Below are 19,511 nucleotides of genomic sequence, written 5' to 3'. Positions count from 1 at the left end.
TACTTGCGTAGATCTTATTCCGGAACAACAGTCTAAATATTTTATGAAATACGATTGTTTTTCTTTTAAATCAAATATCATACCCGTGATCATACAGTACCCATATAATCTTTAAAAGGTTCTATTGTCTAAAGTTATGAGTTATTAAGAAATTATGTTTAAACTCCTTTAAGGAAAGATGACATGAGGTGTATTCTGATGATATTATTTATGTCATGGTATGTTGTAAAGCGTTTCAACTGTTTCGGTTCTGACACAACAATAGCTTCTCAATATTCCTCTTAAAGCGTTCGTGATGACTGTGAAACCGGAAAAGCTCTTTAGACAAATACGTTGAAGTACAATTTTACAATGTGTTGGATTATATGTTTGACCTACCTATAGTATATATACAGATTAAAGGCGATATGACAGCAAACCGACAGCAAAATGCTGTCATTCTCGTTAAATGCAGCTAATTTGTTTTGTATGTATTTTTACGATATTGTGTAGAAAGAAAGATCACTCAGAAATCGACTATACAAATGCATTTAAACGTAACAAATAGTCGTTCCGTAAGTACAAAACAAACTGATGAAAAGTTTAAATATTTGATTTTTTAATAAACAACAATTAAATGTTATAAACGTAACATAACAAATCTGCACTTCCTTCTCTCGACTCTTCAAGAAATAAATGTACATGTATTTCATCAACATATGTTATGGCGAAAACATAAAGAATAACAGAACGAAAAAAAAAATAACCGCAAAACAAGAGAAGAAATAATAGCAAGAAGAAAACAGATATCATTAATACAAATAATCTTAGATCACATATTTTCTATAACAAAAAGAATTGACATGCATAAATTTTACACGGTTTCTATAATATCGTCATTTATTGTTGCCAGATGAAAGGTATATCAGAATAGATATTACTTTAAAAATATAAAGTGAAGCATAATTGTAAAAATGTAAAAGCGTACACCAACACGTTGTGATTGGTTTAATACGTGATCAACAATAGAAATTCAACCAATGACGTAACGTTATTTTCATTTTGGTGTACGACTAATGAGATTACCCATAGTCCTCTAGATTCTTAAAAGGCGAATTGCCAATCAAACTCATACCACATTACATGATTAGGATAATAAATATACATATACTAATCCAGGTAGTCAAAATAATACTTTATAATGTTCGTGTGTGCACAATGCTTTTTTTTCCTTTCTCTGAACTCTTATAACTTACCTTTTTTAAAAGTATATCGACAGGAAATAAGCTTCTAATATTGGATTAAAAGTGATATTAAAAGAAGAGTTTATTTCATCTGATCTAAACGTTGTTTATGAGAGGCGGTATTTGCTCTCTTGTCAATCGATCTACGCGGAAATTTTGAAATACACTTAATCATTGGAATCACAATTACATATCAAAAGCCCTTCAAGATCCGATTTACTAAGATTACACATATCGCATGAATAACTCTAAGAGTGCATTTCTTTCTAACACAAACGATGCAAACGGCTAAGTGCGCAAATGTTTTTATCATTTGTTTCTAACATACTTCTGCAAACTTTACGTAAACTTTGACAAACTATGCACTCGCTAGAAATGCGTTTACAGTTTGTCTTTCATCGTTTGTTAGTAAAAACGCTACAATTTATTTGAATTTCATACTGATTAAACGATGTATTTGTTTCTACGTTTGTCAAAATTTCTGTTTACCAACAAAATGTGCATGCATTATTGAAAGTTCAAACAGGGTTAGTAAACACTGATTAAACGATATATGTGTTTCTACTTTTGCAGCGTTTAGAAAACAACAACAAACGCCAAACAACGTTTAAAAAATTTTGGTTAAAAAGACATGTACTCTGTGTGATTGGTGAGAAAGCACACGTTTAAATACTAGCCAAAGACGTTTTATGTATATGAAAACCCTTCGATGGACATACATGAACATTTACTAAGGAGTACCAAGGACAGTTTCTTTAATAATTCACTTCAAAATCGTTCAAAAAAAATATATGATATATAATTTCCAACTTCAGTTTTTACTATAAAAAAGTTTATTTTTTAGGGGTTGAAAAATAGCAAATGTATTCGCGTTTTCAATTTTTCTGATTTTTGTCCTCCTTTAAGATTGGATTTATGTGATATTACTTTTTCGTGATTTTTTTCTTAATCACGAAAAAAGCGGGAAAACACCTTTAGATGGCTCCATACTTTACACTGCAATATTTGTGAGGACATATTAAATCATATAATGTGTTATTACGTTAAAAGAGTATTTTATTGGTTATGATGAAAAATTGATTTTGAATGATATACAGGTTAGGCACTATGTAAAATGGATTGGTTAGGCCATGCATTGAATAATTTATAAATAATCTCAAAAAGTATATTGTTTATCACATTAAAACAACTGCACAGTTAAAATATAATGATTATGCTTCACATGAATTCGACAGTTTCATACAAATTTTAGTAATTCACTTGAACTACTTTCGAAACTGTAGCAGAATTGTGATCTAATTGTGTTTACCTTATTAGGTTAACATTTGTTTGTTTTGTTGTTTAGTTTGTGTTGATCATCGGATGCACAATGAGGTAAACACAGTGCGATATATAACTGACTAGGTTCAAAGGGATTGAACAATTATATTGATTGTTGTTTTCTTCACATTATGTTGAAGCTAGTACAATTCAAGTTGACAACATATTATTGTTTCGGAGTTGCAATTTGACATAAACACCATCTCTTGGAACAAGCATTGGTCGCAGTGCTGTTGGTAACGGGTCCTGAAATTTAAAACATTTGTTTTATTGCATTATAAAAAAATGAAAAAAAAAATGAAATAAATATACTGCAGAAAAAATGTCTGTAACAAGTCCGAAATATGACAGTTGTTTTCCATTTGTTTGGTGTGTTTGAGCTTTTGGTGTCGCCATTTGATAATTATGGACTTTCCAATTTGAATTCTCATCGGAGTTCATTATTTTGTGATTTTACTTTTTGCATGAGTATGGTACTTCATAAATGTCAATATACCCCGTCGTGAAGGACTTTACTACGTCTATTGACACAATTGTCTTCACTGTATTCACAATTGGTTTGTTAAAGTGATCAGAGTAAAAGCTTTGTCATTTTCTATAAAATGTATGTCTAATGGTCTTGTGTTGGTGTATTTTGTTTTTGTCTGTATGAAGTCGTTGGTTAGGCTATTCGTGTAAAACATAATTTTGGTTTTCTGTCGAAGTCTAGTGAAAATATTTGGACCAATATTGAAAAAAATATATTTGTATAATTAACATATTTGTCAATTTTGCCACAAATGAATCTGTTAATAAAAATAAACATGTTTTACCTTAGTTTTTTCACATGGTTTCAATACAAACTGCCTAATTATAAAAACAATAGCAATTTTCATCAGTATTAAAGCTATTCTGTAACCAGGACATATCCGTGGTCCTTGTCCGAACGGTAGGAAACTGTTCGGATGGCGCAAGTTCTTTTCTTCGTCATCGAATCTTAAAAAGAAAGCATATCGTTTATGATAAGATACACATATCTGATTGAATATGCAAATATATATCAATCTTTAAAAATTATATGGGCTATACAATTAGTAAAAATCTGTCATTATCAGTCGCAGTTGCTTTGAGTCACGGTTACTCAAGCTTTATCTTACTACAAAAGAACGAAACACATTTTTATTTCAGATATATGATAAAGTGTACATGACCTGGATGTCTATATATATTGCACATTCTGGTAATCCTCTCTTAGTATTATGGTATTTACTATAATAATGAGCTGTTGTGTCAAGATCCAGGAATTATTGTTGAGACTTTATGATTAATATTGATCCATGCAAAAGGAGTTCTTGTAAATGAAAAACAAAGGTATTGGTGGTTTATGAAAATAGTACAGCATATATAAGCTTTGGAATTCAAATATTTTGGCCACAAGCATCACTGAAAAGACATGTATTGTCGAAATGCGTATATGGTACAGGAAAATTGGTACCGTTAAATTATGTTAGTAAAGCCACAGATGTTTACCTCTCTGGTTTAAACTGTTCTGGTGAAGGATAGATTGTGTCGTCAGCATACAACGGACATAACATTATTCTTAATACCATCCCCTTTCGGAATTCCACTCCATTGACCGTACAATCTTCTGTACACGTTCTTGCCACCCTGCAAAACAAGTTGTCAAGCCTATACATGACGCATTTTATAACTTGTGGATTAAAGATAAATTTTTCAACGATTATGTAAAATTGAGAATGGAAATGGGGAATGTGTCAAAGAGACAACAACCCGACCAATTAAAAAACAACAGCAGAGGGTCACCAACAGGTCTTCAATGTAGCGAGAAATTCCCGCACCCGGAGGTGCATTGTAAATGAATAAACATTGATAATTATTATAGAATTATATAATGTTTCTTTGTGTATGATTTATAATGTCAGTTAATTAATTTTGATTAACATTATATGATAAACAAATTTAATAATACTTTTAGATATTTGGATGATATTTTGGCTCTCAATAATGACGACTTCAGTATGTATATTAATGAAATTTATCCTGTTGAACTTACTTTAAATAAAGCTAATACTAACAATGACCACTGCCCTTTTCTCGATCTTGATATCTATATCACTAATGGAAAGCTGAATACTAAAATTTATGATAAAAGGGATGATTTTTCATTTCCTATCGTTAATTATCCGTTTTTAGATGGTGACGTTCCCTTGTCACCATCTTACGGTGTTTTTATATCTCAACTTGTACGATTCGCTCGTGTATGTAACAATGTTTTAGATTTTAACGAGAGAAATTTATGTATTACTGAAAAATTATTACACCAGGGTTTTCGATATCACAAACTAGTCAAAACATTTACTAAATTTTATCATCGGTATAAAGACATCATTCGTAAATATAGCTCAACATGCAGACTTCTAATACGTTCAGGTATTTCACATCCAATTTTTTATGGTAATATTCTTTATAAAGCACAAAGGTGTCAGTATTCACCTCAGAAACTTACAAAACCTTTGAATAGACTTATTAAGAAGGGATATAATTACGATACTGTTGTCAAGTCATTAAAGATTGCATATTTTGGCGTTAATATTGAGTCACTGATAAGGTCTTTGCATCGGAACTAAACACATTTATTCTAAAAACAGTTGTTGGCATGACACGGGTTATGTTCTTCTCATATATGTTATGATGGTATGATACTAAACCCCTAACGGGAAGGATTGTGCCTGATGTTCATATGATGAAATCATAATCTTTCAGTCAGTTTAATTGAAGTATGGAGCTGGCATGTCAGTTAACTGCTAGTAGTCTGTTGTTATTTATGTATTATTGTCATTTTGTTTATTTTCTTTGGTTACATCTTCTGACATCAGACTCGGATTTCTCTTGAACTGAATTTTAATGTGCGTATTGTTATGCGTTTACTTTACTACATTGGTTGGAGGTATAGGGGGAGGGTTGAGATCTCACAAACATGTTTAACCCCGCCGCATTTTTGCGCCTGTCCCAAGTCAGGAGCCTCTGGCCTTTGTTAGACTTGTATTATTTTAATTTTAGTTTCTTGTGTACAATTTGGAAATTAGTATGGCGTTCATTATCACTGGACTAGTATATATTTGTTTAGGGGCCAGCTGAGGGACGCCTCCGGGTGCGGGAATTTCTCGCTACATTGAAGACCTGTTGATGACCCTCTGCTGTTGTTTTTTATTTGGTCGGGTTGTTGTCTCTTTGACACATTCCCCATTTCCATTCTCAATTTTATTATGTGATTTATAATGTCAAGTGTATGCATGAAGCACAATGCATATACAAAGTGTTGATGTATAATTAGGTATCAAAGGTACCAGGATATAAAGTGGGCGGAGATAATGATTCGACAATCCTGTGTTACTCTTATTCTAATTGAAGACACATGACACAATCAAACGATTCTTCTTTCAACCAATATAATTTCTGAATGTATATCAATTGAAAAAATACTATTGATAAGCTGTTGAACTTAGAAATTTGATAGTGGTATATTATTTTATATTTTGTAAGATATTATTTTGACCAGCTGGGTACAGTAAGTAAGTAAGTAAATAGTTTATTAAAGTGTCACATATTGATTGACATAAATATAAGCAACATTATATAAATATATACACATAAAACAATCAATATCCAGCCATTACAACGACTTATGAGACACTAAAAAGCTTAAAAGTCTATAAAAATTCAAATATATTCCGTAAAAAACATACAAGTCACAAAAAAAATCACCATTAAAATACAAAAATCAAAAAAAAAAAAAAAAAACATTAGCAAACTCATTTTGAATGATTTGTTATGTTTAAAGAAGTCAACTGTTCGAAGAAGTATATAGGTTATCAAATACACTCTTTATCGCGAGATATCTGTTTTCAATATGTTCGTTAATCATATATAAAATCCTACTTAAACACGAAAAAAAGGAAACAATCATTATCAAGGCATTCACGAATCTATATAGATTGATATTGTGATTCCACAGAACTTATATATCAATTTCCCGTTTTTTCTTCACTATATGTATATGAATTTATTCTAATAAAATACATACCCTGGTGCACAAGGTAATATTCTCAGAGTTTCGTTTATCACATTGTCTAAATATTTCATTTGATGAATACTATCCACGTCTGGGTTATCCTAAAATATTTAATTAATCTATACAAATGATTAAGATATCTGGTCATAATGCAAAGTTGGTAGACTTGTTTGAAGACAAGGTAACTTAATGTTAAATATAAATCGGATAAAATTGAATCAGAAAGTCATCATTCATGCTTTTGAAAAGGGGTATATCTGTTTGTGTTTAATTTTGAAGTCTTTTCTGATTAAGTGAAAATCAAATTTAAAGTTTTTGTATTATTTGGGGAGCAGTGCCATTCAGATAAATATGTAAATAATTTTTATTTACACTTTCGTAATATCAGTATTCGTTTTATCATTTTCTGTTATAACATATTAAAGCACATCTAGAAGTCATTTGTGTTCAAAGGAAATCCACGATCACGATGTACTTACACATTTAGGCAATGGTATGATTGTTATTGTTGACGTTCATAAAATCCTTCAATTTAAATTGGTCAACTTTTTAAATTTATTTCCGTTCGTTTGTCCGTTCGTCCGTTCGTCCGTCTGTCCCGCTTCAGGTTAAAGTTTTTGGTCGAGGTAGTTTTTGATGAAGTTGAAGTCCAATCGACTTCAAACTTGGTACACATGTTCCCTATGATATGATCTTTCTAATTTTAATGCCAAATTAGAGATTTTACCCCAATTTCACGGTCCACTGAACATAGAAAATAATAGTGCGAGTGGGGCATTCGTGTACTGAGGACACATTCTTGTTTCTATTTGTTTTGCTTTTTATATTACTTCCTTCTGGCGTATTATATTTTCCTTAATTTTTAACAATCATTTTAGTATACTTTGAAAAAAATTGTAAATTTGAAACCTAACGGAGATTTGCCTAAACTACTTAACCCCCGTTTGAGCTTCTAACGTATTCAAGAATTCACATATCTTTTCATTTTTAAATGTTTAAGATTGAACGCTACTTATAAAACTTCACCAGAAAAAGTCACATAAAAAATGTACAAAAGTTTCTTAGTTTTATATTTTTTTCTGAAACAAAATAAAAACTTTTGAATGAACGTTTGTTTTTCATTGAGCTTGTGTTACGAAAGTAAAAGTCACACCGATTTTATTGTTTGGTCTATATAATTTCAGTACTTACAAATAAACCACAATTGTGTTTTATCTCTTGAAATAATTTTTCTTGAACATCTTGATTCACTGTTAATTGATGAAGTACAAATGACAGAGCAGCATTCGTTGTTCCAAATCCTCCACCAGTTATACTATTCAAATGAGCAACGATTTCTTCCACTGTTAAATGTCGCTGCTGGTTCTTATCATTGCTATCTGTTATCTTAGTAAAGAGTAGATAGTCTATCACATTGTCAATGACTGGTTGTTGACCCTTTGATAAACGAAATGAGGGTTTTGAAATATAAGTGAAATAACGAAAATACTTAACTCCGAGGAAAATTCAAAACGAACAGTCCTGATTCAAATTGCAAAATTGAAAGCTTAAACACACCAACGAATGAACAACAACTTTCATATTTTTGACTTTATACAGACATATTCTTAAGAAGAACATGTAAATGACAAGTTTGCTGTTCCTACTTTATTTGTTCTTGTTAAATTATGATATACGATATTCTCCTGATAGTTCCTATTTTTCTAATGATAAATTATTGGGTGATTTGAATTGATATAAATATAGGGTGTAGCTCACAGGCTTATTGTTGAAGTTTTTAAAGCAATCTTTAACATGCAAATAAGCTCATCATAGATACCAAGACTGAATTTTGTATATACGCCAGACGCGCGTTTCGTCTTCAAAAGACTCATCAGTGACGCTCGAATCCAAAAAAGTTAAAAAGGCCAAATAAAGTACGAAGTTGAAGAGCATTGTGGACCAAAATTCCTAAACGTTTTGCCAAATCCAGCTTGGGTAATCTCTGCCTGAGGTACAATCAGCAATGTATAAACTGCTGTTCTATGTTACACGTGTTCTAATCGGTATGTTTTTGGCGTTTTGTATTGTATAGTCAGTGAACTCGTATTACTTAATGTAGATAAGGATCTGAACAAAATCATTTTTGTTGTCTTGTCACAGAAAACAGTATTTGCATTTATTCGTATTAGCATAACATTGATTTTAAAAGCTTTCTTCTATTTAAATAATTATTTAGTATATAGAAATGAAAATAATACAATTTTATTTTAGTTTAAGTAAATATGATATACCTGTTTCTGTCTTTTCTCGATTAGCTCTCTTAGTTCATTAATATGTTGTATATGTGTACTCTTATGCTTTGTATCAAATAACTGTAGAAATGGTACTAATGAATCATAAACTCCTGGGAATATACAACAAAAACATTATTTTATATTTACAAAGTTACTTAAGATATATTTTTTACTTTTTTTAAATTTTGAAGTCGACAAATGTTGGTTATGTTCGCAACAATTTTTCATGTTTTAGAAATTAACCATTTTTTATAATGTACAGCATATGAAAGTTTGACTGCGCACGTGTAGTGCAACGAATAAAGATGTTTGATTTAATCATGCATTTAACCATGTGCATATTAAAAAAAACCTGACGTTATATAACTTTTTATTTTTTACTGCTTCAATGTAGATCGTATGACATGTGTAATTATCCCTCTTACATCTGATTCCTAGAAAACCGTTGTGGATTAATCAACGGAGATTGTTGCGCTTCTAAGTACCTTTGTCGATTCTTGTATAGATATATTTTGCTTGTGTATGTCTTATTGATTACTAGTTCTACGTTTTCGGTCCTTATACATAATGGGATTTTAAATATTCGGAGTTGAGCGTTCCTGATGAATGGTAATAAAGAAAAATGCTTTGAATGCATAAAACTTATAACGTGTTTTCTTTTGTTTTTATCCAGTAATAGCAACAGAAAAAATATAAATCTTCCAATTCAGATATCGTGTCTCAATTACATCCTCATTTCTTAATTGCAAACAAGTGATATACTCTCAAATCATGCAGTGCCTATTTTCTGTTATTATATTTACTTGCAAGTCCTGCCACTGGATTATCTGCCGAGGATGACTCGTTAAAAACTTTCATAAACTGATACAATGTAGCATTTTCATCTCTCATACTATTTACTTTGTAATCAAATGCTGCATTGGCAAAAGCGTCAAGGGTGTACCGGTCGACGATCCTGGAATGAAAAATTAAAACAACACTACATTTGCCAAAACGAGACAACGGAAAAGACAGTCATACATACAGACAATAAACAATTGAATTTATATAAATTCTTCCTATGGTAGGAATAGATGACAATGGCTGTATTTAGCAAAACCTTTTTGAGATTTTAGGGTCAAGATTTGTATTGTAATTAAATGCTGCAATTGCAAAAAAAAGAAAGAAAACAACACGTTTAATAATCGTCAAGGGTTTATCAGTCAACAAATCTGGAATGAAAAATGAAAACTAAACTACTATTGCCCAACGTGACAAGGGAAAAGACAATCATGGATACAGACGATCGATTAATAATTAAACTTCATATCTAGTCCATACTTCCTATTCTAAAAAATAGATGACCATGACTGTATTTGGCAAAATCATTCAGGATTTAAGTTTTTTGATGCTCTTTCTCTGTGATCCATATTTGGCCTTTTAACTTTTTGGATTCGAAAGTCTTTAATGTGACTTATGTAGACGAAACCTGTTGTCAAGACTGTAATTATAAATACTTGATATTTAAATAAATTCTATATAGCCTAATTCTAAATCCGTGTTGAGGAGTAAATCATGAAAAACCAAGGTTTGATGATGTCAGAATCACCTGGCAAATATATGTCTATGAGCTGATATAAAACTTGTATTAAAAAAGGCATAGACTTATTGGTCAAAATCAATGTCTTTTGGGTGACCAATTTAATTTTTTTTTCTGTAGACATATAATTTAAAAGATTTTCCCCCGTACAGGTATAATAATCTTAATTGATGTAAAGTGGTTAAAACACTTAAGACTTTGTTTGACCTATTGTGGTTTTGTTTGTACACTGAATACATACGACTAATCAATGGCAGTTCAAAATATACGGAAGTCAACAGGAGTAATTACGAAGTTCTGTATTTCTAAAAATGTTGTGCAGAAGCTGTTGTGCTTGTAATGCATGCTATAAACAAATCCTATAAGTTTTAATTTCTCAACAATTTAGGGAGAAAGAAGACAGAATAATGTGTAAATGAAAAAATGAATCAACTCGACAATACTTCTCTTGCATTCACATATCGTAAATTTATTAAGAAGACACTAATCAAGTTATTAACCAAAACTGGTTGCATCGACTGAGTAAATCCATTTATCTTCTTTACATCTTTAGGAATATTATTGGTTAAACGAGTCCGCGTGGAGACCGGTATATTCCATTTTAGGTCAGTGGGGAGGCGGGGCTTCTTTTGATACACGATAAGTACCTTCCAATGTCGAATCCGTCTGTAAACTTGAATGCAGCATCAGACAATATATCTGTGAATTCTGCTGTTGTCTTGCACAATCGTTCTGAGACCTATTTGAACAAAGTAATGGTAAAATAAAATAACTGTACTATTTTCTTTCACTTTACACAAATTTGAAAATTATACGTGCACTCGATTGTGTGCAGCATTGAATAGTATTTTTATTTAAATATAGTAACAATAAAGGAGAAACGAAAGATATAAAAGGAACATTCAATCTCATAAATTGAAAATAAACTGGCACCATAGGGCTAAAAAGGAAAAGACAAAAAGATAACAAATAGTGCACAAAACTCAAGAAACACAAAGACTTATAAATAACAATCTGATCAAAAACTGGAGCTGATCTCAGGTGCTCCTGACTGGTAGAAAGGTCCTGCTCCAAATGTGACAAGCGTCGTGTTACTCATTTGAGTACAAACACGATAATAAGTCTTATCCGGTAGGTTACATTCGGGGGGAAAGCCATTTGAACCCTATCAACTATCAGCTGTGCAACGGATATTGCATCAGGGTCAACTATGGCGTCCGTAAATTTCGGAACGTCTGTCCAATAATTTAATCTTACAATATTTAAGAAGTAAGCTAGTCAATGCTGCACACAATCACGTCATAAGGAATATACATATTATGGTAGGAAAGAATATGTAAAGAATTAACAAAATTCCAAAGACCGTTTTATGGTATAAGATTCTAAATATGCCATGTATGGATAGCGATACTTCCAAAAATCGGCTTTAAATGAATAATTGTATTGGCTGAACAGAAACGTAATTTGGTATGTCTTTACGTCAAATGGTCATGGGATCATTGTCTCCGATTACAAATGTACTATAAGCACAAGAGTTGCAACCCATCCAAGAACCCATAGATTGTGGATGTTTTATCCTCTTTGCATGACAAAATACAATAATAAGTATAATACATGTTTCGAATTAGTCTTATAAGGCCTGATATTTATTTCGTTTTATAGCGGTTCATTTTGGTCAGTATTCAGCTTTCTGTTTTATGTCTGAAGACTCTTTTGTGTATAATAGCGACGTTTGTTTTGTATGTATATTTCTTTCGATGGTCTTTGGCCATAATATTTTTGTGTTTTCCCTCTAGTAAGGACTTTTGTTTTACCTAAGGTGTTGTTTTTGTTACGTCCGGAAACATCAATTTATTCTTCTCATGCTTAAAATATAAAATGACTCACATTATGTATTGGCAATGAATTAAATGCAGCTACTACTGCTTTCCTCTGTGTTTTCCATCTAGTTCCGTGTTCATTTAATAAACTATATTCATCGGGATAATATAGGAAGGGATTATATATCTGTTAAAATGGAACAAAAATTATATATCTGTAAATTTAGAACTAGGAAGAAGGACAGGACGACGATTATAACAAATGGATGATATCCGTTGTCATCTGTAAAATAGATATTTCACACTTGTAATGTAAATAGGTGTTGCAATGATATGTCTTATATTTATTGACAAATAATGTTTTACTTTTACAAATTGGGAATTGGACGGAGATTTGTCTCATTGGCACTCATACCCCATATATATATGTAAATTTGCAGTACAATCATATGTCATACATGTCTGTAAGTACACCACTGAGAATGGAAATGGGAAATGTATTGTATTCATAGGTTATACATGGGTTAATCAATGCTAATGTGAAGTTCAAAACTGAATAAAGGAACACACAATTTAGGTAGAAACTCGAAATTAACCATACTGGTTTTTTCTGTTAAAATATTCCGAATTGTCTATTTTTAATTATTCTTTTTAGTTATCAGGATTTTAAAAATAATTGACATTAAAATTGTACAAATGTCATAAAAGTCGGAAAGCTATAGCAGTATAAGTATTTTATGATCGAGTACAGATATTATCAAAAAGTCAAATAATAAAAATACCGAACTCCAAGGCAAATTCAAATCGGAAAATCCCTTATCACATGACAAAATAACAAAATGACACGTGACGTAAACATCAACATCTACCAATCAACATAAGTAAGCACTCTCGTGCGTTTTAAGTAGGGCGGAACTTAATCTGTTACAATAAATGCCTTTATTGTATTTCTTTGAATACTCGTTTTTAGTTTACAACATTTCTTGAAGATTTTCATTAAACTGTAAGGCTAAATGAAGGTTTTGTTTCATTGATAATAATTACAGACATCTAACTTCTGTATAAAATGAATTTAGATTCAGCCTCGTTTTATAAACCTGCAATGTTAACAGTTAGTCTAGAACAATCAATGAATCCTGGGGTTTGATAATATAAGAATTGAGACCATTTTGAGACGTTTCGGTTGAAAGTAGATAAAAAATGGCGTTGAATGCGCTATATTTGATAGGTTTCATTTTCAGGAAAAAGAATCATACGATTTCCTAAGGGCATACCAAGATTCACAAGTCATGGGTTTGGATATTTTACATGATAAGGAAATATTGACAAGTTAAGCAATCGTATTTATTGGTGTATTACTTAAGATATTTAAGGATTGAGTTTTCGTACTTTTTTTTTATTTCGGCATCAAATATTACCCAATATACATATTATGTTTAAACTAAGAAAGGTAGTTTATTTGTTTTTCTTCAGATGTTACACAAATATTGTTGGTATTTTAAGACATAAAAGTTCCGATTTAGTCCAGCCATAATTAGAAACTATGAGATAATAGATAAACAATTAGCGTTTCTTTGAGCTGGTTTGGTGCATTGGATGTTTCCTCAATCTATTTACAATTTCTTTTTTAAGATACTGGCAAAGGCTATTTTGCATGATACATTCAAATCAAATCGCTCAGAGTTAGTAAATTTATAATTTTTATATTGAAAGATAGATAATTATACTTGAGATAAGGTAAAAACAAATGCAGATTTCTATTATTAGATTTTACGAGTAAGCTGCACGTAATCAAACCAAGGATAATAACTAAAGATGCTTTGGTAGATCAATAGGTTTTGATAATAGGTAATGAGTTTAAAGAAATAAACATGGGGTAGATTGTAACGTAATGGACTACAGCTTTAGCACAAAAGCTAAGATATACTGTGCATACTATGCATTATGATATCCTTCTTAAATTAGGGTTGTGGATGTAGGCGGAAAGGAAGTTATTTTAGTAGCCTTATTAATTGTTTCTTCATTACATTGTAAATAATTCTCCTTTTGGTTTTATCCTTTAGAAAGCTTGTTTTTTATTTACAATTCGGTAATATGAATTATTGTTAATTCAGTTGACACATATAGTAATATGTATGTAACTTTGGGGTATATGGAAGAGTAAACTGATTAAACTCTTTTCCTCAGTTATGTTAACCATGTATTTGAAAGACAAAAATTCAAATTTTGTTTTTCATTATTAAATCGACCATATTGATCGAACTGAATGGAATAAGTTTCTAATCATATTCACGGTATTTGTTTAACTTATAAACCGATTAATCCATTTGACTGCACTCGGAATATGTATATGAACTTTGTCGGCAGACCGCTCTTGTTGAAATAAATTTAATAAGCATTTGCGGTTGTATAAATTTCAAAAGTTGTAAACTTCGATCATTGTTTTTCTAATATTTGAATTCTGATCAAGGAAAGTTTATTTTTGGTGTCGTTGTTCTGCTGTGTGGTTATAGTTAATATTGATATCCAATTTCTAATGAATCCTGGGTAATACTTTCAAAAGTGTAGACCATAATGTTCTGAGTGGTTAAAAATGTCATAATCAATGGAAATTTACCGGATGACGTGACGTTATTTTTTTTCATTTTGGGGTACGAACAATAAAGTTACTCAGGATGCATTATATTCTGAAACGGCCAATTACATATTGTTATAAAATACATACTGGTCTTATATGAAACTTTTCAAAGTGTTTCACCAGAATTAGCCTTGACAATTCCGGATCACAAACAACAACACTAGGTTTGAATCCTTCGTAGAACCTACAAAATCATAATGTAAAAAAATTGTGAATATAACTACATATAAAAAAACATATTTGGTCTACGTCGAAGTGAAAATTATGCATTTGTATTATGTAGAACATGAGTAGTTATTCAATAAAGGCAACAGTAGTATACTGCTGTTCGAAAGTCATAAATCAATTGAGAGAAAACAAATTAAAACCGATAAACGCATCAGATATAAGAGAAAAACAACTGAACAACATTAACATAAACAATGAAGAGAACAAAAACAAACGACAATACAACACACAGAGAACCGAACTATAAAATACCAACTGCCATTTTCTTGACATGTGGGTTGAACCTGGTTTTGTGGCACGTTACTATGAATATACTGTTTGCACAACTTAGAACTTTTGAAACACAAAGGCTTTTCTACCTCAAGAGTAGATGACCTTAGCTGTATTTGACAAAACTTTAAGAAATGTCTTTTGTAGATGAAACGCGCGTTTGACATAAATACAAAATTTCAATCCTGATATATTTAATGAGTTTATTTACATCTGAGCACACAGACCACAAAGGAGCTAAAAAGCTTCATTTACAAATGTAATGTCAATTTTTAGTATATATTTTAGGAAAATCTGCGATAATGTTTATCTATTCATAACTCACAACTAAATGAATATAACGATTTGTTACCCAAATAAAATAGTACATGTCAAGGTCAAGGTCAACGACCGAACTGTTCAACCTGATTTTATCAACACTGGGCTGGATCTAGTGAATGTAATGTTTTTAAGTATTTCATTATATCATATATTCTTTAATTTCTTTTGATATATCTAAAAGTATGCTATTAGGTTATTAGACATAATTCTATTTTCCTACTTTCTGTGTTCAAAGCTTCTGATATTACCATAATACTAAGCATTAGACATAGGAAGCTCTCGTGTAATTGTCAATGTAAACACTATCCACCAGAGGCCAAATGACATTGACATTAACAATTAACAAAATCCATACCGCTTAATAAACTATAAAAGACTAGGGAATGGCAAATGTAAAGCAATTCCAACAGATAAAACTAAAGGCCTGATTTATGAATAAAACAATTCATGCAAATAAAATAAAATATACGGCATCAAACGATCTCTTTTACATTTGGAATTAAAATGTCAATTTGATATTCCAAATTTTCAATGTTTGTGTATTGTTTTAAATTCATAAAATAGATACTGACATTGAAAATATCCCCTCCACAAATGAAGCTAATTCATAGTTTTATACTTGTTTACAAAAACAATGAAGTGATATTCTAATATGACGTTCTTCCAACACTAGGAGAACGCACATATTGTAAATATGCATATAATGTATGACAGCTGACCGCCAACATTATGATTTGTTTAGCTGTTCCAATCATCATATTCACACGTCGTATGATTTTTAATTTATGGGTAATTTGACGTCAGTCGGTGTAAATGACGTGATAGAAAGACATCATTGAACTGAACACATACACAATTTGCGCAGAAATATATATGTACACTAAAGTACAGTCTTGTAAAGATTGAAACATAAACAAACGATGATAAAAAATTCTTAAAAGACCGTTTTCGTCAACCAAAATAAGATTTATTTTATGTCTTCAGTATATATATACAAATAAAATCGATAGAAAAATAGGACGAACATACTAATGGTTTGTATACACACATGTTTGTTTGTATGATACACAAGCAACCTCCTTCAGTGAACAGTGCGAGTTGCTATCGCTCGGGTTAAATATATGTATACATAACGGCAATCAGTTTTCAAATCAATATAAATGTAAGCTGCCATGAAATATTCACTTGACAATATCCAGTACTTACATCTACAATGAACTTACCCGTAAACATCACCGTATTGCTTTCTCCAGACTTTAAACATTGATAGTTTGTCCTGAAATTTAAGAGGCAAAGTCGCAATCAAGATTCAAATGATGCATATGTTATGGTTGTCTTTGTCAGAAAGCACACAATAGATATCAGAAATATATTTACCTCCAAAAAAAAAGTATGAAACAAACTGTTTCAAGAAGCTTGTAAGTTGTCTTAATATCGAACCTCAAAGGAATTCAAAGGGATGTTCGGTTTGTTTAAGAGATGAAACACCATGATATTATAAATTGCTATTCTTGATTTCACTTCACCAGGAACGCTCAAGACCGAATAAATTAAAGCTTTGTTAGAATTGAAACATTTGAAGAGATACATGTCAAAATAATAGCCAAAATCGATGTAAGGACAAATCTGCTGAAAGTATTTGAAACCTTATATTATATAAATTCATAAACTAACATTTTTTGAAAGGTTGATTACAAATTATGTTTGTACCGATGTACTGACTACTAAGGCCGTGTTCTCATTGACCTAAACTCGGAGTTGTGTTAGTGTAATTCACACGTAAACTAAACATAAATACGTTTCCATTGGTAAAACTCAATGTTTACATGTAGTATAAATCATGTCTTGTCTACATGCAGTCCATAGTCGGTGTAGAACTTGTGTGGTTCAGTGTGCACAAAACAACATGTATCTTTAGAACATGCATTTTGCTATGCATGTATAAAAAATTGATATTATAGTTTTTTTACCGAATTATTTGTTAATTCGATATATTAATTGGTTTGTTAAATAAAACCCTTTTAACTAGCCTTACTAGGGAGCAATCAGTTAATTACATGCGGGAAGGGGGTTATGGTTTTTATGTTCGACACATAATATTTTTTTCGCGTATAGCACGAACATTTTTATTTAATTTTTCAAAACTATCAATCAAATAATTTTGTTCAAAAATTATTAACACTATAAGGTATGGGGAAACTCTGGATTCAGAATTTTTCTTCCTCGTTGAACAGAATATTTTTTTATTAATTTTAGAATCAGAATATTTTTTATTGTGAAAAAAAAAAAACCCCTTTTTAGTTGAATGGTCATTCCCTGAACCACTTATCCAGACTCAAAGCATCATCATTGCCAAACACGTAATTCATTTTAAAATGTCTTCCTTAATTGACTGGACGTTCATGAAATATTTGCCACTGGTCAATCAACGATTAACTAATAAATGCATTACTAAAACATCCTTAACATCTCAACCCTTCTTCTACGTTTGTAGCCTACGTAATTTATTGCGTAATTAGTGGCAGATTAAGACAGGGGCGGGTTACGGGGGTTTGAACCCTCTTTTTCGGACGATCAATGTTTGGAACCCCATGCATTTGAAAAATTACTTTATCCGCCTCTGGTTATCGAGAGATTTTCAGTTTCTTAAAAATAGGTACAAATCATCAAAATGACTTTCATCACTGCAAGAAAAGTTGTCCAAGAAAATTTGATTCGATTCTATGTAATGAACATTAAAATGACACATAGTTTATAAGTGTGAACAAAACTTATGCACAGGTAACTAAACCAGGTGTATAGATGAGAACAAATTAAATGTGAAACCAGTGTAAATTACATTAAACTTATTGTAAACATGTTTACTGTACATGGCGTTTGGTGCGAACACGGCCTGAGATGATGATACTCTGAGTAACTCAGTGGTTTGCCTACTATGTAAGGCTATAAAAAAAAACAATCTATAAAGTTTATGGTTCTGATGAGCTTTTATGCATTTACATTTTACGAGGCTACAAAACTTTTTTGTTGTTGTTTTTCTATCCTTTGTTTGTCTACTGATTGTATTATTATATCATATGCAAATCGTATGGTTTCGAATTTTTCAAAAATTTTGATGACCCTTTAAAGGCATTATTTGTCAAATTGACGTTAGCCGATGGGACGCAAACTCAGAGGTGCATCCATAGTCATAAAAAATACAAAGTAAGCAAATAACAATACATTGGATCAATGATATGTATAAAATATTTTAGTGTATTTCAGTCTTGACACCATCGTATTAACCATCGAGGCGACCTCCAAAGACTGGTAATATAGACATTAAATAATAAAAGAAATATTACGTTTTAACAATTATTATCTAAACACGCACAATTCATGCATAACACATATCTAGCTTAGAGATTAAATTGAAAGTCATATAAATACAGATTGAGTTCGACATTATTAACTTACAATTTAATAATTCATAAGCGTTGTTGACAAAATTGAACCAAACTCGTAGCTAAAGACGAATTATTATTTCATTATCTTTATTTAAAGATTCAGCACACAAAAATCGTATTCATTTTTATATATATATATATCTCGAAGTTTATGCCCCTCTTAAACTATATTGATTCTAATTTGTCGTACGAGTATTGCAGATAACTATTTAAGTTACAATGCACGTAATGCACTCTAGACTTATCGCGTGCTTATAGGCAATTAAGATGAGATAACTTTGTAATATATACAGACATATCTAAAATCCAATTATTGTA

At 31.0% G+C, this 19,511-nt stretch overlaps 1 protein-coding gene across 1 annotated transcript in view; it reads right to left on the bottom strand.

Moving 5' to 3' along the window:
• Positions 1-576: 576 nt before the first annotated feature.
• The window catches only part of LOC143052780 (cytochrome P450 3A4-like), a 29,780-nt gene continuing 10,845 nt past the window's right edge, over positions 577-19,511 (bottom strand). Inside the window, exons 4-14 of the mRNA XM_076225881.1 lie at positions 16,971-17,023; positions 15,016-15,112; positions 12,358-12,477; positions 11,118-11,209; positions 9,695-9,846; positions 8,889-9,001; positions 7,807-8,052; positions 6,628-6,716; positions 4,053-4,190; positions 3,356-3,518; positions 577-2,789 (exon numbers count right to left, since the gene is read on the bottom strand). Coding sequence (XP_076081996.1) covers positions 2,694-2,789; positions 3,356-3,518; positions 4,053-4,190; positions 6,628-6,716; positions 7,807-8,052; positions 8,889-9,001; positions 9,695-9,846; positions 11,118-11,209; positions 12,358-12,477; positions 15,016-15,112; positions 16,971-17,023 — 1,359 coding nt within the window. The 3' untranslated portion in view covers positions 577-2,693. The remainder of the gene's footprint in view (positions 2,790-3,355; positions 3,519-4,052; positions 4,191-6,627; positions 6,717-7,806; positions 8,053-8,888; positions 9,002-9,694; positions 9,847-11,117; positions 11,210-12,357; positions 12,478-15,015; positions 15,113-16,970; positions 17,024-19,511) is intronic.

This window comes from Mytilus galloprovincialis, chromosome 11, assembly GCF_965363235.1.
Source record: "Mytilus galloprovincialis chromosome 11, xbMytGall1.hap1.1, whole genome shotgun sequence".
Classification (NCBI taxonomy): domain Eukaryota; kingdom Metazoa; phylum Mollusca; class Bivalvia; order Mytilida; family Mytilidae; genus Mytilus; species Mytilus galloprovincialis.
This window is presented reverse-complemented; position numbering and strand designations above follow the sequence as displayed.